The sequence below is a fragment of the Erinaceus europaeus genome, chromosome 3, assembly GCF_950295315.1.
Source record: "Erinaceus europaeus chromosome 3, mEriEur2.1, whole genome shotgun sequence".
Classification (NCBI taxonomy): domain Eukaryota; kingdom Metazoa; phylum Chordata; class Mammalia; order Eulipotyphla; family Erinaceidae; genus Erinaceus; species Erinaceus europaeus.
In genome coordinates, this window is record NC_080164.1 from 162,528,565 (window position 1) to 162,540,333 (window position 11,769).

Genomic DNA, 11,769 nt, shown 5'->3' on the forward strand with positions numbered 1-11,769 from the left:
TAGCACTTATACAACTAACGTTTGGCAGCTTAAACTCCCAAAAATATATAACAGTAGCTTGAATTGATATTACCTAACATTATACAGAACAGAGATACATGTGATCTACAAAAACAAAGACATATATTCCTTCGAATGTGATGACAGTGACAAAATAAAGTGAAAGAAATTTAATTTTAAAAAAATCTTTAAATATTTCTATAGACACTTTGGTTCAAAATAAGCAGTTCGTTGGTAGCATTTGTATTAAATACAAAATTAAAATTGGTCCCATTCATCTGCTTTACAGGATTCTTTTGTTATGGGATTAGGGCATTACTGTTCAACATTTTGTTTTACCCAGAAGAAGGGGTGGGGGGAGGGAGGTGAGAGACACAGCACTAAAGCTTCTCCTAGTGCACAAGTAGTCCTGGTACTTGTAACCAGAGTCAAGCACATGGCGAAGGAGACATTCTCCTAAATAGCTGTTTCTCAGGTTCCAGGAAATATTTCTCATCAAGTGCTCCAAGTCACTGCATTCATCTGTATAGGTTCATGCCACCACTAATAGTCACATGGACTAAGCAAGAGAGCCCCCTTTACTTGGGGAGAGCCATATGACTGGCCAAGCATAGCTACTATTACATACCACTTAAAATATTGACTGAATGGGGATTTTATTTCAAGTCATTATTTAATATACTATAGACAAAGGCTTAATAGAATTAACTCTATGGCTTTGTGATTCATACAATGCCAGAGTCCTTTTAAAAATTAATTAATTTATTTATCACTGGATAGAGACAGAGAGAAATTGAGAAGGGAGAGGGAGACAGAGAGGGAGAAAGGCAGAGAGACACCTGCAGCCCTGCTCCACCACTCATGAAGCTTTCCCTTTGCAGGTGGGGACCAGGGGCTTGAACCTGGGTCCTTGAGCACTGCAATGTATGTGCTTAACCAGTTGCACCACTGTCTGGACCCAAGAGTCTTAAAAATTATTGCTGAGATACACTGTGAATTTTTAATTTCACTTCCACTTTTAAGTTCTCCTAAACATTTCTCCAAGAATGGAATCCCTGGTGGCATACACACCCATTCGTAGCACATTTCTTTATTAACACTGCATCTTTCATAAGTTTATTTATTCCAATACTATTTTTCCTTAAATGAGGAAAAAAAAACAGGAGAGAGAGAACCCTTGAACACCAAATGCACAATTGGAATAAGCAGTGATTGGCTGACACCCCACGTCCAAGGGCAGGCTCCAGCGGGTTTCGAAGTAGCAAGGTCATCAGAGTATGGTGCATAATGGAGCATCATATTAGAGTGGAATTCAGCCAAACACAGTAATGTATGGATGTAGACGCATCTGAAAGAAGGAAAATAAAAGTTTATGCAGGCAAAAAAAAAAAAAAAAGGCGATGATATTATTTTCCCAACTGGAATCAGTGATAGAGGTTTTTGGAACAGAAAACTTTCATTTGAAAATCATGTTTTTGTAACTAATAAATATGCTCTGGGTAGGGAGGGAGTTAATTTGTCATATAAATACTATTTGGAAGCCTTAATTGTTTTCTTGTTTGTACACAGGATTAGAGTTCAATACAAACATCACTAGATTCCTGAAAATAAACCTTTATTCTGCCTTTAAAACATTAATTCACCAGAAGTGATAATTAAGATTAGTTTTAGTGGTTTCAGCTCAATTCTTCTTGGAATGTATTTCTCCACAACACTAATGCTAAATAAAGCACGGTGTAATGTTCTGAATCAGAGTCCTTGCTTTAGAAAAGATTCTAAGGGCTTTTAAAGTAAATAAGAAAAGAAAGCAAAGAAAAGCTGACTCAAGATGTATATACGAACCAACCTTACTATTTTTAAAAGGTCTTAGTAAATAAATGGATGGGGAGACTTAGTCAGAAATGGTTCGTCCAGAAACTGGTAATATACAGCAATATCAAAGCTATAAACAATTCGGATACTAAGTAATTTGTAACTCCCACCACCACCCCCTCCCTAAAGAAGAAATGGCATAAACATGTCTAGCTTTAGTGACTATGGGAAAATAGTTTTGTCACACTGCATTTACTCTTATGAATTGCTCAGCTTGCCTTTCTTAAATCCACAAATTCAATAATTTGCATTCTATCAACATAACTTTCAGAATCAAATATACTAGGTATTTAAGTGCCTAATAAGGGAGCCATCAAATTGAAAGTAAAAAAAAATGCCACATACACATTCTTCTAAGAATTTGCTGGAAGGAAAATTCAGGGGAAAAGATAATTCACAATGGTGTGCCTAAGACTACAATGAAAACATATACAATACTGGAAAAATGCAGAGGCACAGAAGCCAATGGGAAACATCAATGCTGATGAAAAAGGTAAAACATCACCCCAATCAGAACGTATAAAATGTGTAAAATAAAATACATGGTTATGAAAGTTTTGTTCAATTTGCAATTAAAATGGTTTTATTGAGGATATACAAAATTCTAGGTAGAAGTTTGTAAACTGTCATTGTTCAGCAAACATAAAATTTTTTGTTGGGCTGCTGAAGTAGCCTAATGGTTATTAAAATAAGAAGGTCATGCCAGAACCTCTAAAGTCTCAAATTAAATCCCCAGCATGATAAATTAGAGCTGAGCAGTGCTTTAGTCTCTCTCTATCTTTTTTGCTGTATCTCTCTTAAGATATGAATATGGTTTCACTGAAAATTTTAGAGATAAAAGTAACTAAACAATAACAGTGTATTGTAAAAATATCACTGACAGTTTTCATTAATAACTTTATGATTAAGTGGTTTAGGGGTTTGTGTAGTGGATAAAGTATTGGACTCTCAAGCATGAGGTCCTAAATTCAATCCCTGGAAGCACATGTACTAGATGTTTGGCTCTTTCTCTTTCTTATCTTTCTCATGAATAAATAAATTCTTTAAAAAACATATATAGTTAATTATACATACATAAGTACCCATAGGTTTCTTCATTACTGAAATAAAGAATAAGAAAAATTATATAGAAATTCCATTTTTCTCTCTGGACATATATAATAAAAAATACTGAACTCTAACCCATGAACTCTGGAAACTTGGAACCTTATCCACGTTATTCACTGATAATTTGTGATCATAAACAAGTTATTTTTTTCATACTATGACTAAGTTTCCTCATCTGTGAAACGAGGGACAATTCTGGTTGATATCTTTTAATTCCATAATGCGATTTTAGATAGACTGTAAGCATGCAATTTTGACATATTTTGGCTTCAATGTGTATGTGTTTAAAGTACAATTGTTGGAACCACGTGGTAGCACACCCAGCACAATGCACATGCCATAGTGAACCAGGATGTGGGTTCAAGCAGCTTGACTTCACCTGCAGAAGTTTCATAAATGGTGAAGCAGTACTGCAGATCTGCCACTTCCTTCTCCCTCGGTCTATCTGTCTGTCTCTCACTCTCTTCAATCCACCTTACCTCTCAATTTCCCTCATCTATCAATAGATAGATAAATATTAAATAAATATTTAAAAATAAAGTTCAAATGTTCATATATTGGTTTTAGACTATCACAACTAGCTTAATAGCACCATATGAATATGCATGTATATGTGTATGTGTGAAGAGCTAGAAAGACAAAGAGAATGAGAAACAGAAAGAGACAGATACAGGGAATGAAGCGGGATTATATACATATACATATACATATACATATACATATACATATACATATACATATACATATACATATACATATACATATACATATACATATACATATACACCATATGAATAGTTTTCCACCTACAAAGTAGTACTTACTCAAAACAGAATTGGTTGGAATCTTTAAATTGTTTCTGTGGTCTTATGTCTAAATCATAAAATCAGTATAAATTTTGAATGAAGCTAAAATTATCACAGTGAACTTCCATAAATTTGCACATTCCTTGCAGATCAAATCAATAGAAGATTTTTTCCTTCCTTTCCAGATAGCCAGAGATGTACACAAAGTCATTTTGCTAGACACCTTCTGGCTGTAGACATACCCTAACTCCCACTGATTAACAGACTCTTAAGTTCTCATAGCAAGTTGGGAAATATCAGGAATTCCAAAATCTGCAGATCCATTGCTTCTCTTGAATATGACCTTGTTTACAGACAGGAGAATCATGTAATGGAAACTGCTTTTGTAGAATTGAAACTGGAAGGAATGATTAGGATTTCTATTCAGATGTATTCCTACTGATAAAGTACACAGTGTGTCCACAAATTAATTGGTAACTTAGGTGTTCTTAGCACTCAACACTCTAATAGATGGTGGCTAGTCGCCTATTTTCTTTCAAAATTAAAGCAATTAAAACAAAATCCGCCCATATTTTTGCTATATATACCATGCATACATTGAACACAACTTGATCAATTAAGGGAAACATTATTCAGTCTACATCCGGCAGCTCCTTATGCAAGGAAAACTGTCACTGGAGTTAATATTAATGTTTCTTGAGTATTTCAGGATGAGCTACAAACGGCTTTTTAAATGAATGCTTCTTCAAACTGTATCTTCTATATCCTTGCCAAAAATAAAAGTATCTTATTTTCCATGTACTGAATACAGTAAGAAATTTTACTTGTGAGTACATTGTCAAGATGTTAGCAAGGCAAGAATAAGTACAAAGGGACCCGAGTATGAAAAGTTAAGGAGAGACAGCATAATGGTTATGTAAAAAGATTTCCATGCCTGAGGCTATGAGGCTCCAGGTTCATTCCCTGGATCAACATAAACCAGAGCTGACCAGTGCTCTGGAAAATAAAATAAATAAAAATAAGAAAAGTTAAGGTGTAACTGTGCTTTCATATTGTGTACAAATCTTTTGGAATTATATTAATTTGTAAGGAAAATTGAAAACATACATAATTAAACACTGCAAATGAAAAACATAGTCAGGATAGTAGAATTATTCTGACTTTATTTTACATGTCAAAAGCACAGTTGTACCTCCAGGTCACAAAACTTTACCAACAGGAAGACAAGGTTTACTAAGCACAGGAAGAATGAAATGAAAGGTACACTTAATCTCAATAATACTGTCAGTGATCCACATTTTGTTCATCGAAAAACAGTGTATAGTTCAGAGCAAATGTTTCTGCTTGAACAACAAAGGTCTGAACTATTTAGACCTGGGCCCTGTCCTCAGTTTTTCTAATGGGTGAATTTCAGCCACTCTATAACACTAACCTCCTGTATTTTGGCAAAGGGTAACTAAAGAATGTGTGATTTGAGTATTTCTAGAGTCTGTGAAAGCAATACAAAAAGGAGGTGGGTGGGTCAGGCATTATGTACAAACTTACTCCTACAGAGCTGTTTAACTTATTACAGTGAGAGTGTTAACAGCATTTAAGAATAGTACTTCAAAATACCTAATTCTCATGAAAATAAGAACAGAACGGTGTAACATATATCACTTCCATTAAACCACAAGTAAAGGACAATATCAAGAAATTATATATATATATATATATATATATATATATATATATATAAAGTGAAGGCTTTATATTAGATGAGGTCACAGATTCAAAATCTATACTGTAAAGAATCTAAAGATAGTTGCTCTTCAGTGTTTTCCTAGATAAACTTAGTGGGGAAGGAGGATAAGAAATATGTGTGTGTGTGTGTGTGTGTGTGTGTGTGTGTGTGTGTGTGTGTGATGATTAATAGAAGAGAATGCATTTTGGCAGTAGTATAAAAATTAAAGGTAATACTTTTAAAGTAAAAATAGAAAATCATATACTTTGAGTAAGCTAGACTTCTAAACAGATTGCAACTTTGTAAATTAATCCCTTGTCCCTTGACAGCAATATTAGGGAGATGAAGCATATCAGTATGACTAATGGCATTAAGGGTAATGTATTACGTTTGCTTTTATTTCACTGTGGGTCAGCTACTTACTGTGGTCGAAACTATACATCTTTTGAGTCCCTAAAGATCTATACATTGCTCAAAGTCTCTTTTGGCAAACTGAATGACTGAAACCAAAGTTTTGTACTTCTTCCTTTTTGGTATATGAATTCCTTTGCTCAGTTAGAGAGGAACACCAGACATTAGTTTATTTATAAGCATATCACTTTGCCTTTTGAACAGGATGCCAACAGTCTTATACTGACTGTTTTAAATATTCAAGAATGTAGAGTAACCCTATTTAATGAGCCAAAGGAAGCTAAAGTGACAGCAGGGAACATATGAGGTATTTGCATAAACTATCTAAAATTCTGCCATTTGATAGGTCCACTCAAAAGTGTAAAATTACAATTCAGGATGTAAATACCACGTAGCCATAGGACAAAAAAGTCCTATGTGAATGACAGCTGAGAAAAACCCTGCAGAAAGATCTCTTTACAAGTTATCATTTCTTAAGGCAGTTTGTGCAGTTCTCAGTTTATCTGGGGTTACTCAGTAGTGTGCCTATAAAAGTGTTATATTTTAACTGGGATTGTCTTTATTTACAAAACTGATAAAAAGCAGCAAAAGTACAACAACATCTGCTCCTAACTCCAGGTAAAAGAATAATAATAATTTTAAAAAGACAAAGTTTCTCCTTGTCAAATTTCACTTAAAAAATAAATAACTCAGGCTGACATGCATCAAAAGACATTTCTGAAATCCATTTAATGCAATGTTCTTAAAGCCTATGTTTTCTTGAATTGCATTAGACTGTCAAACAAGCAGGCTAAATTTGTTTCTTCTTATCCAAATACCTACTGTAAAGTGTTTCATACAGCAAGCAGTTCTTTGGGAAAACAAACTTTAAAGTATAAAGACTGCGAAATTAGCATCACCTTTCTGGAATACCAATGATAAATTCATCAATAACATCTTTAATAAAACAATAAACTGACTTTTTTCTTTGCCTTATTACTCAGATCATGCATGCCCACAGGTATGATATAATTGGGAAAAACAATATTACTCAGTACTACCTGACAGTCAACAAATGTGGTTTTTGAGATGAGTTTTGACAGCAAGCTATATGTGGTGTTTTACCAGAGTTGGTCCAGCATTAGATACAACAGTTTCCAGTAGGTTTTATTTGCTGTGTATAAAACTTTGGTGGATGCAAAAAAAAAGTAAATTTTGTGAGTGTTCCTTATACCTCACAATCAAACCTTTCAATAGTAAGTTTTCTAAAGTTCACTTCAAAGCATACATTTTTTTCATATCACACTGAGAAGCAACTGTGTCAGATATTCCATATAAACTTTATAGTTTCAGTATGTTACAATACATACCCAAAATAGTGTTTGCACAATTAATCAAACACAAACATTTCTGTGAGTTAGCTTAAATAATGAATGTTTTGTGCAGCTTACTTTTGCTTACAGACTTTTGATACCCAACACAAAGATTGCAAATGATGATTACATGTTTTCATAGAAATCTAAATATCACAGATATTTAAATATTGAAATGGACTTCTCAATGCTATTTACTAGTCATTAAATTCTTTTACACCAGCATTTTTGTCCAAGTAGTAAGTATTTGACTTTCTGACTTGGTACTACATTTGCATGAATCAGCATACAGTTCTCTGAAAAATCCTGCATAATGTATAACACAGCTAAAACTTTTATAGTGTCCAATTTGCATAGACACCAGCAGTAACTTTTGAAATGTTCTCTCTGGGTGCAATAATCCACTCAGTAGCCACAAAAGAAAGCAACTCCAGGTTAGAGTTAACCATCCAAACAATACATAAATATTTATTCTGGAAACAGGAAATGTTGCATGAATTAGAACTGTGAAATATGAAAACAAGTGCAAAAACACTACCTTCTTTGGAGAGTTACTTTAGTAGCTTGGCAAATGTTGGTCTAATTAACCAAAAGACACCTGATGTAAAACTTCTCCTAAAGTAATGGTATATGAAAGTAAGTATATGAATTAGCATCAAGCCCCTGATTACACAATTTGAAGTACCTTTAAAAGAGAGAGGACAAAACTTTGCAGCAGATTCTCTGTTTCAGAGTTATCAGCCCTCTCTGAGATACTTAAATAGATTTGTGATGCATCTTACCTGTTTGCTGTACTTGTTATTGGTTTGACAGCTGTACTCAGAGCAGTGATCTGATCCAATTGAAATGTTGTCTCCTGCTCCCACAAATGTGTTGGCTGGTGGTAGATCTTGTACGGCCTGGTGTTTTTTTCCTGCAGTTGGTGACTGGGGATGAAGCTGGACAGTTGGCAATGGGGAACTGGATTTGTAATGCCTGGCAAGGTCAGGACTGCCAGGTCCCCCATTAACTGATCGGTATCGCCCCATGCTGGGGCTGTCTGACAGCTTCTCATTGACACTATCGTACCTCTGTCCATTTGGTTTAGAAGCTTCTACAGTGACAATGCTGCTGTAGAGAGGCTGCTTAGATTTTTTGTTTTTCTTGTCCTTTTTAGGTTTTTTAGATTTGTCATGCTGCTGGGGTGTAAAAAAGTCTTCGTGATCTTTTTTGCCTGCTTCATAGCCATTTTTATTTTTGGACCGGCAGTATCGTGCCATCACTACAATTAAGATGATTAGAATTACTGTCATAATTCCAGCAACCACCCCAATGACAATACTGAGCCTCTGTTTGCTAATTTCATAGCTTGGGTCACCAGCTATATCTTGGGTGAGGGGTGTGTGCAAACTTCGGGCTATCTGAGAATCAATCACAGTTGCATTAGAAACACTTTCATTGACAAACACATGCACCAGAGTCGTGGTGGACTGGGAAGGCTGCCCACTGTCATTCACTTGCACCACCAACCTGTGCAAACCATAATGCTTTTGGGTGAGCTTTCCCACTAAGGACACCACACCACTGCTGGAGTCAATCTCAAACAGCTTGTAGGGATTCCCTCCCACAATGCTGTAGTTCAGGTCTGCATTGATGCCATCATCACTGTCTGTTGCCAACACTGTAGCCACTACTGTCCTGACATTACTCGAAGGTGGCAGTAAAGTGTAGGAAAGGTTTCTGGGGAGAGTGACAGTGGGAGCATTGTCGTTTTCATCCATCACAAAGAGAGAGACCGTGGCTGTGGCCGATCTGGGGGGATCTCCCCCATCCACAGCCTTGACCCTGAATGTATACGTGGTCTGATGTTCCCTGTCAAAAGACATTGTGGAGTAAATGGTCCCAGTGTCGTTTTCGATGGAAAAAATGTTACTGTTCTCTTCTATATACAGGCTCATTTCTGCATTGCGCCCCTTGTCAGCATCCATCACGGTAACCATCCCCACGGGGCTGTTGGGCTGTAAGTTCTCTTTCACATAAAAAGTAAAGACGTCCTGCATAAACTTAGGGTCATTGTCATTCTTGTCAGCCACCTGCACAATCACTGAGGTGCTGCCCTGCAGGACTGGGATGCCTTTGTCTTTGGCATTGACTTTAAATTCATACCTGTCCATCTGCTCGCGGTCCAGCACGGTGTTGACAAGGATGTCCCCAGAGTCAGGGTCGATGGTAAAGGTCCCCATCACGGACGAGTCCAGCGAGTAGGCAATCTCGGCATTTTTCCCGCTGTCAGCATCTGTCGCCAGCACAGTGGCCACCCTCTCGCCAGGACTGTTGTTCTCCGGGAAGTACACCTCCACCACCGACTGGCCAAAAACCGGCGGGTTGTCGTTGGTGTCTCCCACCTTGACAATGAGGGAGTTGTTGCTGGAGAGGCTTGGGCTGCCCGAGTCCACGGCCACGATGACCACGTTGAACTCCCGGGTGGTCTCGTAGTCCAGGGGGGCGGAGGTGTGCAGGAAGTACTTTTTCTTGTTCTGGTCGCCCTCCGTGTCGCTGGCGGGCTTGAGCTGGAAGGGCACGTCGCCCACCACGGTGCAGGTGACCACCCCGTTCTCACCTTGGTCTCTGTCGGACACCTGCACCAGGGCGATGGGAGTGTCCACCAGGACGTCCTCGGCCACATTGGCCACCCCGTCCTTGAGGGGGATGCGGCCGATCTTGCGGATTTCAATGGACGGCACGTTGTCGTTCTCGTCCTTGATGTTGAGGACCACCGTGGCCTTGTCGGTCTTGGGGGGCTGGCCGCGGTCGCGGGCCATGACAGTGAAGCGCAGCTGGTTCACCTCCTCGCGGTCAATGCGGTGCAGGACGCTGAGCCACCCCGACGTCTCGTCCAGCCGCAGCAGCCGCCGCACCGACTCGGTGGCCGCCCCAAACACATACTCGATCTGCCCGTTGACCCCCACGTCCAGGTCGGCGGCACGCAGCTGCAGGATGGGGGTCCCCGGGGCGCTGTTCTCCGCCAGGTCGGCCTCGTACACGCTCTTCTCGAAGCGGGGGCTGTTGTCGTTCACGTCGGTGATGAGTACCCGCAAGATGGCCTGGGAGGAGCGAGGCGGGTCGCCCCCGTCGCGCACCCTCAGGGTCAGCTCGTAGGAGTCCCGTTGCTCGCGGTCCAGCGCCCCCTTCACGATCAGCTGCGGCTGCTTCTCGCCATCGGGGGTGTCCGCCACCTGCAGCTCGAACACGCTGCTCCGGCCACCCGGGCCGGTGCCGCCGCCGCCCTCGGGCGCGTCCAGCCGCCGCTTGGAACCTCCCGGGCCGCCGCCGCCGCCGCCGCTCGCGCCATTCCCGCCGCCCCCGGGGTAGGGGGCGCTGTCGGCAGCCCCAGCGCGCCGGCCCTCGCCGCCGCCGCCCCCGGGCTCCTGGAGCAGCTCGTAGCGCTCGATGCCGTTGCGGCCGAAGTCACGATCGGTGGCCGTGGGCAGCAGGTAGAGCGTGCCCACCGGCCGGTTCTCCTCCACCGTGAGCGTGAGCACGGGCGACGGGAAGGTGGGCGTGTTGTCGTTGATGTCCAGCACTATGACTCGACCCTCGAACAGGTCCACCCAGCTCTGCGAGGGCCCGATCACCGACACCTCGAAGTCCAGGAAGCACTCGTTCTCGTCGAAGATCATCTGACATTGGGGCAGCTTCTCGCGGTCGATGCGCCGCTCGCTGGTGCTCAGCTCGCCCGTGAGGTTGTCGATCTTCAGGTACTCCGAGCCCGACTCCAGGCTGAAAGTCACCTCGCCGGAGCCGGTGACGATGCCGAGGTCCGAGGCAACGTTGCCGATCCGAACGTCCGCAGGGCCCTCCTCGGCCAGCCGGTACCGGAGGAGTTGCTTGGCGGCCGCCAGGCTGAGCGATAGCGGCAGGAGGAGGCAGCAGCCCAGGCACCAGCCGCGCGCCCACCCCGCGGTCCGCATCCTCAGCATCTTCTCCTGCTGCTGCTGCTACTGCTCCTTCTGATCACGGCCCCCCTCGGTGCCCCCCTCCTCTGGAGCCGGCCGCCTGCCCTCCTCCCAGTCCTCCCCCCTCTCTGGGAAAGGAAGAAGCAAGAGGGAGAGAGGAGGGAGGGGGCAAGAGCAGTGAGCAGAGTTGGCCAGGGGGGCGGGTGGTGGTGGTGGTGAACCAACGATCGATCCTTCTTTTTCTTTTTTTCCTGCTGCTTCTTCCGAAAGTTATTGTTTTATAATTCATGCAATGGGTGCTAATCGCCCGCTCACTGGCCGCCGTTCAGTCGCAGTACTCACAGTTCACGGGACATTGCGCGCCGCCGGCTCGGCGCCCCCACCCCCAGAGTCATCCCCGCAGCGGGAGGAGGAGGATCCCGGGCTCCAGTCCGCGTTCAGTTGGCTACGGCCGAAACCGCTTCCGCCAGCGGGCGGCAGAGCCGGGAATCCGCGGGGAGCAAGCCTGAAGCTTCCCCCACCTGCCAACCCCGCCGGTCTGTGCTGCTACTCGAGTTGAGTCC

General features: G+C 41.9%; 1 protein-coding gene across 11 annotated transcripts in view; it reads right to left on the bottom strand.

The window, feature by feature from the left end:
- Positions 1 to 11,514, bottom strand: part of PCDH7 (protocadherin 7) — a 509,559-nt gene extending 498,045 nt beyond the window's left edge. For 10 of the 11 annotated variants that reach the window (XR_009549043.1, XM_007519289.3, XM_007519288.3 and 7 more), the window contains exon 1: positions 8,054 to 11,514. Coding sequence is in view for 10 of the 11 variants with exons in the window: in XM_007519289.3 (XP_007519351.1) it covers positions 8,054 to 11,230 (3,177 nt within the window). In the remaining variant the exon portion in view is untranslated. Of the gene's footprint in view, positions 1 to 104; positions 1,349 to 8,053 lie in introns of those variants that run through there. The other variant, XM_007519290.3, reaches the window with a different exon arrangement.
- Positions 11,515 to 11,769: the final 255 nt, after the last annotated feature.